Genomic DNA, 16,777 nt, shown 5'->3' with positions numbered 1-16,777 from the left:
CTCTCTGGGCCCAGCACGCTTCAGCGAAGTCGAGAAAGCTTTGACGTGTCTTCTAACGTAGAAGCTTAGAGCGGCCATTTAGAGCATCACGCGCTCCTCACGCGATGGTTGCACGCGGCACCACATTCGTGGGCACTGCCTCGGACCAGCTGGCATCACGACATGAACTACAGTGAATCCGGCTCCCAGGAAGAAGCGAATTTTGTGCAGAAGCCACGCTGGCAGTTGTGGGCCGAGCGGAGGCTTCGCTGGGAAATAGAGCCCGTCTGCGGGCCGGCCATCGTTGGATGGGGCTCCGCCAGCACAGGAATAATGGCTCAATAAATGTGTTTGCCTAAACTTTTCGCTTCAAGGCGTCTTTGCAGCTGGGAAAATTCCTCGCTCCGTTATAGTAGAAACGCGCAATGATTACGCATGGGGGCACATACAATGGACTTACTGCGTTCAGAAAACTACGAGTGCTTGGCAGCTCATAAGGATAAAACTTCTGTGGCGATTTAGCGGCGAATTCGAGAGAAATGCATCAGCACTTCTTTGACGTTTCGGATCCATGATTTAAGCCGCGTTTATTACATTGCCACAGTGCCCTTGAGCTGGATTATTCTAACAGGTGGACTTACTAGCTTGAGAAATCTAGACACATATTCAAATTAGGTTGTTAAGTAGTAGGTAAGTAATTGAATTACAGCACATATTGCAATTTAGGAATTGTAGCCGGTGATCTTGCAAGACGTTTCCACTTGAAATAAATGTCCAGGATGACACCAGTTACGAGATATTTCACAAAGTGTGGGATGAAATACATGGGCGTTCCATTTACTTGTGTGCTTCAATGCACAAAAGAACGCTGTATTAAAAAACTGGAACAACGCTATATTTTTTACGGTGAGTTTAATGGCGCATATGTGCAAATTGATTCCAAATGGATACGCCTTACAAAGCCACAAGCTACAATATGTAAAAGGCAATATGTGCCGGATAGTGATTAAGCAGTTATAATTTTTATGAGTTAATATGTGTCTCCATTTCTGATGCAAGTAACATCCGCATTTCTCTATAAGCCAACTGAAGGACTATAATTATTTTATCTGGAACAGAGAATTTTCAAGAATTCCGAAAAACGTTAAAATGATCGCCCCGTATGACAACATGTGTGCACCGACACAAACATACACGCTCTTCTAAGTTCTCCTATCCCCACACTACCTCGACCAAGTCACCGACTTTCAAGGTAATAGCTTCACAAGAACACTTGAAGCCCCAAGCGCCAAAATTAGACAAGTTTTCTCACTAACCATCGTTCACATGGCAGCGTAGCGATAACACAGCCAGAGTCCCCACCACTTCCTGCTGAAATCGTATCGATTCATGATAACCGAAGGTTTCGAGCGGCTTTAGCTAACATTGTATAATCGAAGCCTTTGTATTTGAACGTTCTAACTGCTTTTTATTATTGTTTTTATGTTCATTTGCTGTAGCCCACTCCCCTCTTTAATGCCTTTGGCCCTGAGGGTAATAATAAATAAATAAATAAATAAATAAATAAATAATAAATAAATAAATAAATAAATAAATAAATAAATTTTATAGAAAACTATGTTTCGAAGTATGCATCGGAACACAGACCTCACGCTGAGCAGCAGAGTTGTCCTGCTAGGCACTCGGGGTCAGCACTATTGTCTTCTTTGGGTCTAGCAACCTAAAATTGGCCAATAAGAATTAAATAAGCAGGCAACAATGCCATGGAAAGCTTGCGACAAGTTGTTCACTGCTGACATTTGCTCTTCTTCCAGTTTCCTGCTTTTAGCTGATTTGTTGGTTCCCAAATGCTTCTTTAAAAAAAACTTTTTGCGCCGCAGTTACGCTACAAATGCTTGTAGGAATTTACATTTCACCAGCAAGCAGAGGGAATTATGCACTCTCTGGCACAACGTAGTTGTGGAGATCTTCAGTCGCCGTTTTACTCATCAGCATTTATTTTTTTTTCTGCGTTAGTTATCAGGTTACCAACCTTACTTACTCACACAATCTCTTGGATACCCCAATAGGTCCTGTATATATTTCACAAATTTCCGTGCAATAACAATAGCCATGTCCTTTTGTAAAGAATTTGGGCGATGACAGATAGCAAGGAAAAGGAAGAAACAGCCAGTTTCAGGTCGCTTCTGTGCTCTTTACTGCATGTTAGTCAACCGCTTTACATGAGAACAACACCGTCTCAACAGTTGCTTATTTGTTGGCAGCGCCGGCAAGGAGAAAGAAAAGATGGAGCACATTGGTGGGCGTAACCGAGAAGCGTCTCTGCAATGGGGTCCTCAGAAGTCGTGTCCGAAAAGGTCGATATCTTCGTCGACGTTGGTTCTCTTGTTAAGCAGGTCTCGGATGGCCTTGAGCCGCGGGAATGCCACCTTGCCCTGGCACATGCCATAGTAGTCCTCGTAGTCCACGTAGTACGCCGCGAAACACGTCTTGTTCGCCTGGTCCAAGATCAGGTCCACCTGGTTGCGGATAGGAGTACAGAAACCTCCAGTCATGAATGTTGCGCTATCTGCTTATTGATTATTTTTTATAATATTACATGCATAACAGTAGGGAGACGACGGACAAATAAGGGTGCAGGGTGGACGTATTAGTTATAGTTGGTGCGAATGGCAGGTCACGGTTGTACCGCAAAGTGTGCCTTTCTCACTCCGCAGACTTACACATCAAGTGAAAATCTCGATGTCCAGTATTGGTACTGCCTACTCACACGTTATGCTCTTCTGACTTGATCGGTGAGAATACAACATGACGATATGGCTTTATATGCAGTTATTTTACTCCAGCGGCCTAAAATGTGTACCATTCTAAATAACACACTCACATGTAGACGCGAGCTCAGTGAATTTGTCGTAATTTTGCGACAGCTTTTCTTGTTAAGCAAGTGTAAGCGTCAGCTTTTTCGTACTTGTATTTCCACAACATAACTGAGCTTCAGTACTGGTTCAAAGCGCTTTCCTGTGGCTAGTCATTTTCCGGGACAATATCAGTGACTGTAACACAAATACACGTCAATAATAACTTGGCATCATCTTCGGGCAGATTGAGTGAGAGAAAGAGAAAGATGGGCACAGACGAAAAAGATATCGAAACGCTGCCTATTACATTTCGTTGCTTCTTACGCAACGTTGTTTACTGTGTTGTTGGTTATGCACTCCATGGCAAACAAATTATCTCGCATGCAAAGTGCAAAACTGCATAGTTCACCTTTCTGGTCACCGTGATATCCGTGTCAAAGGATTGCCAGAATTTAATTTTGTGGCGGAAAGACGACATTGCTGATGAATGCGTCTTTACATTACTCCACCCATGACCGATGCAAGTCTGAAACATAGAAAAAATATTGCAAAGGCAAACTGCTTTAGGACGGGCTTTTTGGTGTAACGAATGTGGCAAAGAGCGCCAGAACAGGCCTAAGGATAGATATAACTTAGAATAACTTTATGTGGGCGTAGTTAGTGCACACTTGATAAACTTTTTAAATTGCAAACAAGAGACAAGGAAGGCACTAAAGGAAACGTCTGACCTTCCTTTTGTGTCTTGTCTCTTCTTTGCGCGTTAAAAGGTTTATCAGGTAGATATAACGTCTTTCTTGAAAACTTCTAGATTAAATCTCCCAATGACAATTCACGTGAAAATGTCGTTCAATTTGCTGCTTTCCTCCACCAAATTCTCGCACGCACTGCACGTATGAGTGAAATTGAACAAACATACTGCGGTATGCAGGCGTCAAAAAAAAGGCAAGTCATAGAACAATAGCGAAGACGCGTGAACGGAGATGAGCCAGGATTTTGTGGTAGTTAGTCTTATACCCCTGACAGACAGGCACTCTGAAGTCCTTTAGGTAAGGGGACACTTACCGGGAAGGCGTTCAAGCGCAGTGACACACGGCAAAGGAGTATCTCCCTCCCGGCAAAGGTCCTTTGCGGGAAAGAAGATCGGGCATCTACTTTTCGAGCAGAAAGGTGTACTCCCGCATACAGCGCCCACAACTCATCAATAGAAGAAAACCTGTTACATAACTACGGTTCCCCGTAAGTATTTTTTTACTTTGGAAAATGTTTTCATTTAGCGTTAATGCGATTTGTTGAACAATGAACATTTGCTCTAGCTCTAATCTCAAACGCCCGCGCCACGTCGCTAGGGCCGCCATGTTGAATTCCGAATATGCACACTATAAGTTTCCAACAAAGAGAAAAATGTTTTTAGGTTCTACAATCACTAAATGTAATCTACATGCGCACCTTCTTGTAAATGTAAAGCGCTGCTTTAGCAAGCAGTGCTTTATTTTTTTTTCGGCGTTCATTTGCGGAGCCACCTAAAGAAGTTAGTGCGCTGCTTTGAGTGATCGGTGCAACTCCTTTCTGCAAAGGCTCCTTCAGAGTAACAAAAGGGGTTTCTTGCAGAGGATTTACTTCTGTCCATGTGTCAGGGGCTGTCAAAGCGAAAACTGGGAGTCAGTAAAAAACTCTAGGCGTCGTGCGCAGCCTAGAAAGTCTTACCTCGGCGTAGTTCATCCAGATTTCCTCGAAGCAAGCATTTCCCGGTTGGAGGTGATCCACGGTGCCGGAGATTTTAAACAACAGCGCCACCATGCTTAGTGACATACAGATGCTGTTCTTGCCCTTGGGTGTGCGCGGCAGCACCAATGCTTTCAGCCAGTTAAGACCTGTGTTCTAGACGAGAAACGGTTTGGTCCGATCAGTAAGTCAGCACATACACCGCAGTCGCATCATGATTGGTGGTGGTTTGTGAATGATGTCATGACTAAACAGAATAACGAAGAGGCGACATTTGGAAAGGAATCCTCTCTCTTCCTGACGCAGTAAGTCAAAAGGACTTGCTACGTGACAAGTTGGCGCCCTTACTGTACAATTTTTTTTCAATGAGGCAACACACAAAGGAAGGAGTACTAGGAGACACCTTTCATCTGTCTAGTTCTTTGTATGTTGTCTGCTTCGCGCCGCGAATAAGAATTGTACAAAACGTCAGCATTACGCACTGCTGCCAACATGAAGGCCGGTAGATGGTTTTGAATAATTTCATGACTAAGTACGATGCGATTAAGCCTGGTATAACTAACTTGGTGTCTGCGCAACTTTCCTGACGCTGTCTGCGTCAGCCGTGCTGCTTTTCAGAAAAGGTTGCGAAACAACTCACGATTGGAACATTCGGAGTGAAGGAGCCGTAGTTGTTGAAGGCTGTCGGGAAGACTGTCTTGCAGAGTGGCAGTGGCCTCTGGTAGTGCGTCTCGATGATGAAAATGTCAACCTCTCTGCAAAAGAATTGAAGTATTCTAAAAATCAGTAGTTCAAGCATCCATCTCGCAGCAAATCATCGCAGAACCGCCAATGTTGAGCTAAGCAGCAGGGTAGCAGTTTTCACGATTTCGTTTTTTTTTTACTACCACCACAGAGTAACGATGGCAAACGCCTTTCGACTGGAGCCATTTAGTTTGAGGTTCACATCCATTCTACCAAAAATAATATTTTTACGCGTAAATATTCTACACGTAAATACGCGACACGTAATCACATTCTCCTCAACAGCTGACTATCTTTTTCGCTCATATTGAATCACCTCGTTGATTCACCACTGACCATTACTTTTAGTCCTCGCAAAAGTGGCAGCAACTGAAAACAGAATTGAAAATGAGTTCTCGACACTTTTAACGCTGGACCACGATTAACGAAGAAAGCGTGAAACTTCCCGCGTACTGAAGCGTTATTCAATAACGTATTTCTTCATCAAGCATCTATACTGCTTTTAACTTGGGTGAATAATTAATTTTAAATGATGAAGCAGATTTCTCCTGCTGCACACAATTACGTGGTTTCCTGGCGACCGCGTAGCGGACGCAGTAACTGCGACACAATCAGTTTCATAGAACTAGCCGGTAACTTTCCGAGAACAAATTCAAATAAACGGCGGGGTTTCAAAAATGTGCAAAACCAGTGAAATACTTAATTCAAACAATTTATTTAACATTTTCTGGTCCAATTATTCCTATAGGAATAACTTTTGCAAGAAATATGCGACTTGGAAAATAAAATTATTTTCCGAAATGTGTGTCAGCGGTGCTAATTGCACAATTTGTCCAATTTGTGCCGCATACAAATATTGCTGTCTCTAAATTTTCGCAAATGTATATGCGTGACATCACGCCGAGGTTGGCTAATTTTGGACTCTGTTTAATGCACCTAACCGGGCTCAGGTAGCACATTTTCTCCAAATAATCTGCGTCCATAGTACACAACATTATGATTGTGATTCAACATGCCTGAAAACCATATGCTGCTTACAACACATTGAAATCTTTGCAGTTCATGAAAAAAACATTTGACTTATCGCAAAACATTCCTCCGAGAAATTCTACTATATTTTCCCCTCCCCTGTCTTCGTCTTTGGGAACCATCTAATGCAATTTTTTCTGGATTAGAAAACTTGAACAATATATTGTTAAAAATTTCTCACGCTTCAATAAACGACATGCTTTGAAGGTCTCACACTTTTAAGAAGATGGCTTAAACTAAACAAAAAGTTAGCAGGCTTCATAAAAAATTCAAAAACAGCACCATACTTGGTGAGAAAAATAATTAAAACCTGTCCGGCTTCATTAAAAAGACACACTCAGTAGTTTTTACACACTCAGTTTTGTGAAAATGGATTCAATAGGTGAAGTTTAGCCAAAACGATCAAATACTGCTTTCTGTTAGTAATTGTGGAATGACCTTTCGGTAAGACCATACAGAATGAGATTCGAAGTGCGCTTTTTCCCGAAAGAAGTATACTGTTTTAAAAGAATGGGGTCAAGCGCTAAGTCCTCATTTCTTCGGGCGAAATGACTTGGTGATTATTATGATTATCATTATGTATTGGCATCCCCTTTGAAACGGGTCGGTGCCATACTCACCTAGCCTGCTTAATTTAATAGGTATGCTATATATGTTCTTATCTAGCATTTCTGTACATATTTCATTAATCTTCTTTTTCCTTAAAATCTACCTTGTACCGCTACATATGAGGGTAAGAGATCAGGTCGTATCAATCTCTTCCCTGCTTTTTTTTTCCCACCAATACTCTAAACGTCTCTTGTTTATCTTGCTGACCGGTTGATGCTGCTTTGCACTTTAAATCCAAGCGCTTCTGGAAGGTGTACGCTACCTACGGTTCTCGCTGTATTTTTATTCCATTACGAATGCTGAGTGGTCTCGGATTTTTGCTGCAGCATGCACATGTGTGATCTAGTTCCGAATATTTCCTCCGGTATGTTTTGGTCCTTAGGCAACCGGCTCGAGCCTCGAAGGCACATCCCTTCTTGTTATCGTACAGACTTTCCCTCTTAATTTCTTTCTTCTCATTCTTGTAAATCTCCATTGTCCTTTTTGTTTCCATTCTTTGCATTCACTTCACTGTCTGTTTCTCTCACTTTCTCTCTGCTGACTCCTGGTTGTCTATTTACTGTTTCGATTATCCTGTACTTGGCTGCCAACATCCCTTACCTCATCCTATATTCTGTGTTAACGCTTTTCCAGTACAGTTACTTGTGGACTTTAGCCGCCAATTTATTTTCACCCTGTACCTGAGCCTTTCTTCAAAACTAGTTTTTCTCTGTGCTGCTCTGACTTCAAAGGAGGCCCAACACGTGTCACCCTGCACTGCCTCATTTGGGGTATTACCGTGGGCTCCCAAAGCCAACCGGCCTACTGATATTTGGTTAACCTGCAACCCCGACAGGATATCCGATTTTAAGCATAGAATGACACTTACGAACGTTAGCGCTGGCACCATTACTCCTTTCCAGATAACACGCAACACCTCCTACTTGTTGTGGCCCCACAGTGCTCTGTGATTCATCATTGCTGCATTCCGCTTCCCCTTTATTTCCAGATTATCTTGGTGGGTGCTTAAGTAAGTCTTTACTTTGTTTATATATACGCCGAGGTACTTATGTTGCTTGACTATGGGTATCACTTGGTGTTAAATCGACGCCACGTAATCACTCATTAAAGATCATAATTCCTGATTTCTCTGTGCTAAACTTAAGGCCTAGATATGTCGCTGCGTTGCCACAGATTTTCGCAAGTGTGTGTAAATCTCTTGTATTGCCCGCTAGTAGCACTATGTCGTCCGCATACATCAGTCCAGGGACCTTCTGTTGCACAATTTGTTCATCACGCATGTAGAATAAATCAAACCCTAATTGGCTGTTCTCCAGTCGTCTTTCTATCCCTTAACATAAAGGGTGAACAACAATGGTGACAGAGGGTATCCTTGCTTCAATCCTTGGTGAATTCCCACCATTTCATTACATTTTCGACCTCCCCATACAACTTGTACTCGGTTGTCTCTCGATATCTCCATCAGCAGCTCCACGAAATCATCATCTATGCCTTCGTGCTTAAGAATAACCCACAACAATTCCCTGTTCACGTTGTCATAGGCTCCTTTAATATCTATAGAAATGCTATCGATAAAGGTATTTTCTGAGCGTCTGAAATCTCTATGCACTGAGTTAGTACAAACGTATTATCCTCTAAGCATCTGCCTGGCCTGAACCCATTCTGTAGCTCTCCTGGTACATTATTTTTCTCCACCCACTTCAACAGTTCTAATTTAATTACTTCCATTACCATTCTATATATCACCGACGTTACTGTATAACTGGCCTGTACGAGCTCATCTTATCATGATCTCCTTTGCCTTTGTAGATGAGATTCATCTTGCTTTCACGCCATCAACCGGGAATTTTCTTTGTTCTAATCACTTGCTCTATGGCATTAGTCAGCAGTGCCTTGCTCTTTGTACCGAGGGTTTTTATTAGCTGTATTGGGATTTAATCGGGTCCTGCTGCCGTGTTATTCAGAACATTTTGTGCTGCCTTTTCCAATAAAAGCTCCCTATGCTAAATTTTGATCTCTCAGGCCTCTCGGTTGTTGCTGGATCTGTTGTCTGAACTACGCTTTTTCTCGTGCAGAATTATTTTTCTCGAATTATGCTACTGGCAGGTAGCATAATTCTTATTGTTCAGCTGGGTTATTTGAAGAGGCGGACATTAGTAGCACGATAACGTCTGTGATGTGCCGCAGCGCATCGTGTTCTTCGTAGATGTTAATGTCTTCATCCCTTATAGCCGTTTGCCAGTTTTTAGTTGGAGCTCCGAGTGCTTTTATATGGTTCCAAAATCTATTACGCAGAAAGATATACATCTTTAGCAGGTATACGTCGCTTCTCGCCAGTGAAGAAAATATTGTTAACGTTCGATTGCAGTGGACCCCTTTTCACGGTGCAACAGTAAAAAAAGAAAAAAAAAACAGCAGGGACATAGCGTGATGGTCCATTTTGGTCGCCACCGATTGGCTCCAGCTACAGGATTGAGAAAGCTGGGGGCGTCATCCTCCTCCTCGCTCGTAACCCAGCCCAGACAAACAGCACTTGAGCAGCACCCGAAATGGATAGCCCTACCAGCTTAGGTTGACACTTACAGAATACCCGCCAGGGTGCCCGAGAACATGGATGAGAGCTTGATCGCGTCCTGTGTTTTTCATTCGTACTTTGTCTTTTAGGCATACTGAAGTCACTACAGACCAGCTATCGCCAACAGCATTAAAATTTTCCCTAATTTAATTCTATCCACGCGTCGTTGCGGGGCGTTATCTAAGCGCTGTGAAACTCTGCCACGTTGTCGAATACGCCATCTTCTCTTCTATGACCGGCTTAAGGTGTCAAATAAAGGTGTCAGGTGGCCATAGCACAGAACACCTGCAATACTTTGAGAAGGGAAACCGTACCTTCCCCAGTGCAACGGCAAAAAAATGTAGCAGTGGCGTCGCGAACGAAAGTATGCGTCCGACAGATGGCGCTGGCAAAATCAAAACTAATGTCATCATCACTGATGGCACGTCACCATTGGCCCGCTGGCTATGGGTCCAAGCAATATTTTGCGTGCATTCTGTGGTGCAACAAAGAACAAAAAAGAAAGAAAAAATGAAAGATTACGTAGTGAGCAATATGGCCGCTGCGGTAGCGGCGGGTCGGGCTGGTCGCGCCTCGCTAGTTTTGGGCCTTTTGTTGCCGCTGTAGAGACGGTACTCGTGTGTGCGGTAGGTACCCTAAGATAACTACAGATATCTTTATTATGTCGTCAGGTGACCGAAAGGCCTCAATTGGCACAAAACACTTCAAACAAGTAAGCTTACACTGTTTATTGTCGATGATGAATGAAGCAGTACATCGCCACAATTTTAGTACAGGTCAGGTGGAGTTAATGTTGTCCGTCACTGAGTTTAGAACATCCAGAAACACAGATAGCCATCTATTTATCGAATTGAAAGCTGAAATCTAGCGAAGGTTTTGAACCTAAAACAGGATGAACGAAGCTTCAGACAACGATATTTATGCTGGGCTAGCCTCGTACGTGTAGTTGCCTGCAGTGCTGCTTGACGTGTTTCGTACTATATGTACGAGCTCGTATATTGTCGGCGTTCGACGATTTAAGTTACATTAAAAAAAGAAACATAAAAAGGGCTCGGCAAAGATCTAGTGTCAGCAAGATAAGCTCGAGCTGCAATGTCCCATTATTTTCATAACACATTGGCGAGAAGCACAAAGCATAGGAAAAAAAATAACGTTATGCTCAATTTTACAGCACATATTGTCTGCTCTTGATATTTCTGCGGCACATTTAGTGTTCAGGTACGGCAGTAAAGACTTTGACATAAGTGGAGTACTCGTGGGAAAGCAAGGAACGTTATGGAAACTACAGTAGTTACAAGGACTTAAGCAAAGATTGTGTGAAAAACAAGGACACTAAATAAGTACCGGGTGTTCGAAATTAGGTGTTACGGAATTTTAAAAAATCGCCTGTGGCAGGTAGCATAATTCTTATTGTTCAGCTGGGTTATTCGAAGAGGCGGACATTAGTAGCACGATAAATTGAAGGACATATTAAACTAATGAACAAAAATTCACTAATTAACTTCTTCGCTAATTACTTTATGACACATATTGCAATTTACGAATTGTAGCCGGTGAGCTTGTCAGGCGTATCCACTTGTAATTAATTTCCAGGAAGACACCAGTTTCGAGATATTTCCCAAAGTGTGGGACGAAATACATGGGCGTTCCAGTTACTTTGTTGTTCAATGTATAAAACAGCATTTTGGTAAAAAGGTAAGTGGAACAACAGTGCGTTTTTACGGCGAGTTTGATGGCGCATATCTCCAAACTCCAAATTCAGGGCAAGGAGACAATCTCTCCAATGCTATTCACTGCATGCTTAGAAGAAGTATTCAAGCTCTTAAGCTGGGAAGGCTTAGGAGTGAGAATCAACGGTGAATATCTCAGAAACCTTCGGTTTGTAGATGAAATTTTCCTATTCAGCAACAATGCGGACGAATTACAGCAAATGATAGAGGACGTTAACCGAAAAAGTGTAAGAGCGGGGTTGAAGATTAATATGCAGAAGACAAACATATGTTCAATAGAAAGTCACAATCGAGGCCTTCGCAATATTTATTTTTCGCCTTGAAAATTCGGGGATGAAACTGCGGCAGCGGAGCCTATGCTATTTCGCATAGGTTCGATCCCGGCTGCGGCGGCCGCGTTCCGATGGATGCTGGAATCCAGAAACACTCGCGTATTTAGGTTTAGATACAGGAGCGTAAAGAACCCCAGAAGGTGAAGATCAATCCACCGTCCCACACAACGGAATGCCTCAAATCAGATCGTGGTATTGGCCCGTAAAACCTGAGAATTTGGATAACAGAAATTAGATGTACGCTGCAATCGAGGGCCTTCTGCAATCGGGTAAATACGGTTTGTTAAAAACATAACACTTCGCAAAGTCAACCGCAAATCCTTACTCGGCAATCACTCGTATTCTATTGGCGATTTCGGCCGGATCATTGTCCAAGTCTGTGATGAAGCCACCGAAGACAAGCTGGAAGAACTGTCTGGACGGCTTCTTCTTCAATGCTTCTTTCATCCTCTGAAATGAGAAAACGGAGGGCCATATAAACACCACAGAAGAAACTTCAGCAAATCGCGACGGTAAGCGCACTGGCAATAAAAAAATATCCTTGGGCATTTCAGAGAAGAATATTGAATGCAAGTAAAATATTCAACAATACTCTGTTAAATAAGTGGGGAAAGCATAGTCTAAAGTGCGTTCGAAAATGTTTTGAAATATCTCAAATACGTGTGGTTAGACAATTATCCTACGACCCTTCGCTAGAAACTTGTGTGAATCAAAGTTCTCACCCCAGTGGACATGTCTTCATGGCCAGTACAATGACAACGTTCGTATACCGGGTGTCCCACATAACCTGAGGCAAACTTAATAAATATGCAAATGCCATGTAGCTGGGCAGCACCAAGGTAATGCTTATTAGCCTTCGTTTTGAGATACTTAGATACTGCGTAATTATATAATTAGTTTAATCAACTTCTCAAATATTATAATTAGATGAAAATGTGAATGAGAAAACTGTAGAGCAACATCAAAAACTCCCGATACACCTTTCTGTCGCTCATACGTGCTACATGAAAATGTTTTTCCATGCTTGAGAGAAGCCCGCCAATACACGCAAGGGGCCTGGAGCGGCCAGGTGAGCGGCAATTTTATTGCGATAGCAATTATATGGACACTCCAAGCACATTTCTGCCGTCGCCATCGTCGCTGTGAGGTTCCGTATCAAGTCCAACGGCGATAAAATCGTCGTCGCGCGCCGTATGCTGTATGTGCGAGCGAAAGCGCGCGAGGGACGCGCGCTTTCACGGAGAGCGAACGCACGGCGGAGAGCAAACACGACTTCCGTCGTGCGAAAGGCCGGGGGGGATGGGAGGGAGGGAGGAGAGGCGAAGCTTAGCTGCGGCAACAAATGCGTATCTTGCGACCAGGCGCACGGGGAACTGAAATTTCGCAGGCAAAAGGAGGAAAGCGGGAAGGCAGCGCGGGAGCAAGGGGTGCGGCTTCTGCTCTGCGAGCAACTGCATACTTGTACTTTGCGCGGCGGCGGGCGATCACACACAGCGTATCTTGAAAGCGATCTGCAACACGGCTCCTACCTTTGTATGCGCTGTGCTTTCGCCGCTCAGTTTCCGCTGCGATAGGCCACACGAACCTTCGCTCGCTGCTGCTGGCGCACTTGGTCACGCCAGCGTTTTGACAGCGCTTGTGTTCGGTGATCGAGTGTGATCTATTCATGTTTGCTTGTGCGCGCTGACACCATGCTTGTTAATTCAGTTAGCAAGCGAATGGGTCCAAGTTTATAGCAGCCGATAAAACTACTATCCTTACCCCGTATAGCTCTCTACTAGTAAATTTGCTATCGCAATTGATGCTTCACCTTTTTGGGCGAAACTGCGCTTTTTTGTGTATTCGCGGGCTTCCTTCATGCTCGCAAAAACACTCATGTAGTCCGTATTGAGCAACAGAAAGCTCTATCGGGAAAACTCCCAATATAGTTTTCTGCTGCTCAATACGTGCTACATAAATGTGTTTTTCCTAGCGTGAAAGAAGCCCGCGATTACATGCAAAGTGCCTCGAGCGGCCAGTTGCGCGGCAATTCTGCCTGTATTCGCAGGCTTCTTTCACACTCGGAAAAACACTTATGTAGCAGGTATTGAGAAACAGAAAACTATATCGGGAGTTTTTCATGTTGCTCTACAATTTTCTGATTGACACTTTGATAATTAGGACAGTACTTCTCGAGTTAGATAATTACAATTAGTTATTTAAAGCTTAGTAACGAAAAAATGACTGGCGGCTACTCCACTGTACAGGAAACAATACGCACTAGGTTTGCATCGCGTAACACCGTTCCTGTTTTTTTTAAAATTATGTTGCGTGATAGCTGGGACACCCTGTATATGACGTGACCTTGGGAGAACCCGTTTACGGAGCTGATGATTGTCTGTCTTTCACATTTTTGAGCCCATTGTCGAAATAATTCGAACTCGAAGTCGCTGTGGCAGCGACATGTATAAGTGAGCGTCCGGTGGTTCGCTTCTGACGCCGATTTCAAGGCATCGGCATGCGAGATCACGACATCGGGACTTTTTTTTAAGCACACAGGATTTTCGAAGATAGCCACTGACAGATAGCATAACTCATCTGATTGAACTAGATTACTCAAAAAGGCGCAGGTTATTTGCCCCAGAAATCAAATGCCAAATTGACTACCAAAAATTACAAACTACCTTTCGAATTTTTCATCAATAATAATTTCTATTAATTTGTCATTTCTTTAATTCACTGAGTAAGTACAAGTAATTTCCCCTATGTTGTCCTTGGTGTCGTTGCTTGTTGGCTTCTTATGATATGATTAATAAAAATTGGGCCTCTCGGTTCCCTTTCTTCTTTTTCGAATTGAGTATTTTACGGCACATATTGGAATTTTTGAATTCTAGCTCGTAAGTTAACAAGGCATATCCACTTGAAAAGAATATTTAGGATACCGCTTTGGGATATTCATTCCCAATTTGTGCGACGAAAAACATGGTCGTTCCAGTTCATTTGCTTCTTAAATGCATAAAACACGGGTTTGTTAAAAAAGTAAGTGAACAATACCATATATTTACCTCACGTTTCAAGATGCATGCCTGAAAACCAGTGCAATATTTAAAGTATTTTCAAGAGGATGTGCTTTGTTATTGACCGACTAGAGTTGCAATAAGTGCCGTCACGTCATTAGTGATAAAGAGAATTAGTTAAATTTTTGTAATTACTAGATCATGAATTTTGATTTCTGGCGCTTCGAGTAATCTAGATGAAGAATTACAATTACGCCGTCTGCTACAGGCCAATTTTAGAAATTTTGTATGGTCTAAAAGAACACTGCGCATAGCACGTAGATAGTCAAACCACAGGGACATTCTTGAAGTAACATGTCCATCTTAAAGGGAGCCTCAGGTGAAACACTGAATAATTTATGATGGATTACACATTTTAAGCATTATTTGCAGTAATATATTTATTAATACCAGAAACCAGAAAAGCCAAAGGTGATTTTTTTTTATTTCACAAGCGCCATGACATCATGGTCTTCGTAGTATTGTTGTGTGTTTGGCTCTTGTGGCCGAGTAAAAGTTCCTGAAGCTTGCTCGCCTCATTCCTTCACTGGTTTGAAGCACAATGTTGTTCCTCTTTAGTAATAAAAAATAGGACAACTAAGATGCCGGGAAAATTGGTGACATCCGGGCCAGCCAGTGCGGCAACCTATGGGACCCTGAAACGATTTTGGCGATATTGTACAAACCTACTCCGGTGTGTGGGTTCTTCTGATCATCAAGTGACACATTTAGGCGCTCCGCGAGAATCGGGTAATTAATTATAAGGTTTGAAATGTGTACATCACTACCAATTGCAACGGCTCCGCTACTATTCAGTTTTAAGTCGCCCTATTTCAGTCGACGTAGCTGTCAGACGTGACGTCGGTTGGGCGAGCTATACAATTGGTTACCCTGGTAGGGTCGTCAGTAATTTTTTCAATTTTATGATGAACAAATGTTGTTCGTAAAAGTTGAACGGTTGGTTAAATTATTTCTATAAAAAAGTAACAAAAATAAAATGCACTATGATTAACCGCTCTCCCGCAGTGGGCACGGGAGAGCGGCAGCTATGCAGTCGTTCATGAGCCCATTTCTGCTCTTTGTGCAGGTCAGTTAAACCACAATCTCTATATTGTAAGCGCTCTAGCAACGTCTGTTTGCTGCTTCTCCCGTGCCCAAGTGTTGTTTATGAGTGCTTGTGTGAAAGCGTTCTTGTTATGAAGCTGCTGCTTTGCTGTGGAGATATAGAAGAAAACCTTGGGCCGGACAATGATATATTAACGGCCATTTCTGCACTTTCCACAAAACTTGACCACCGCCACCATGAAGTGATGAATGCTCTTGGCGATCTAAAAGAAAAGCAAGAGGCTCTAGCGCAGACTGTGGCTGGCCTAACAACGAGATTGTCTGCGGTTGAAGCTTTTGTTGAGTCTTTTGAAGCTTCCACAGGCGTCAACGACATCCCACAACTTGTTGCGGAAGCTGTCAGGAGTGAAGGCCAGGAGCTCAGTTCTCGCCTGGACGACCTTGAGGGAAGGTCCAGATGCGATAATCTGATATTCTTTCGCATTCCTGACAGCCATTCTGAAACATAGGCGCAGTCCGAGGGCCTTGTTCGCGACATTGTGTCTCGCAACATCAAATTACAAATTTCTGACACGGATGTTTCTCGGGCGCATCGATTGGGATCTTATACAGCTGGGAAGGCTCCACCCATCATTGTTAAATTTTCTTTGCCCAAAACAAAAGATACCATTCTCTCGCAGAAAAGCAAGCTCAGGGGGTCTGGAATAAGTGTTGGTGAAGACTTTTGTAGAGCCACACGCAACTCCAGAAAAAATTGCTCACGTTTGGGAAAGCAAGCGGACCGTTGTTTTCGTTGAAATTTAATAAGCTTGTTCTGAACAAGAAAACTTATGTTTATTGGGCGGCTACGACAGTGTTTGTGAAGTAAATTTTTCAAGACCAGCCCATGCGCAAAGCGATGTCATCTGCACGCAGCAGTCCTTCTAGCTCATGATAGCTAGATGCTAATCAATCGAGCACTAAAAACTCCTTATTTTTCTTTACCAATGTGCGATGTGTTCAAAATAAACGCGTCCAGCTGTCCTCTGCCATCGAATCCTGGTCCACAGATATCATTGCTTTGACAGAAACGTAGATTTCTGCGAAAGTAAAAAATCAA

General features: G+C 42.9%; 1 protein-coding gene across 2 annotated transcripts in view; it reads right to left on the bottom strand.

Moving 5' to 3' along the window:
• Positions 1-2,161: 2,161 nt before the first annotated feature.
• The window catches only part of LOC119461812 (chitinase-3-like protein 1), a 48,314-nt gene continuing 33,698 nt past the window's right edge, over positions 2,162-16,777 (bottom strand). For both annotated transcript variants that reach the window (XM_049672225.1, XM_037723185.2), the window contains exons 4-8: positions 11,904-12,028; positions 5,200-5,314; positions 4,542-4,715; positions 3,247-3,363; positions 2,162-2,498 (exon numbers count right to left, since the gene is read on the bottom strand). In XM_049672225.1, coding sequence (XP_049528182.1) covers positions 2,316-2,498; positions 3,247-3,363; positions 4,542-4,715; positions 5,200-5,314; positions 11,904-12,028 — 714 coding nt within the window. In that variant the 3' untranslated portion in view covers positions 2,162-2,315. The remainder of the gene's footprint in view (positions 2,499-3,246; positions 3,364-4,541; positions 4,716-5,199; positions 5,315-11,903; positions 12,029-16,777) is intronic.

The sequence above is a fragment of the Dermacentor silvarum genome, chromosome 8 (assembly GCF_013339745.2).
Source record: "Dermacentor silvarum isolate Dsil-2018 chromosome 8, BIME_Dsil_1.4, whole genome shotgun sequence".
Lineage (NCBI taxonomy): Eukaryota > Metazoa > Arthropoda > Arachnida > Ixodida > Ixodidae > Dermacentor > Dermacentor silvarum.
The sequence above is the reverse complement of the archived record's forward strand: the minus strand, read 5'-3'. Positions and strand labels throughout refer to the sequence as shown.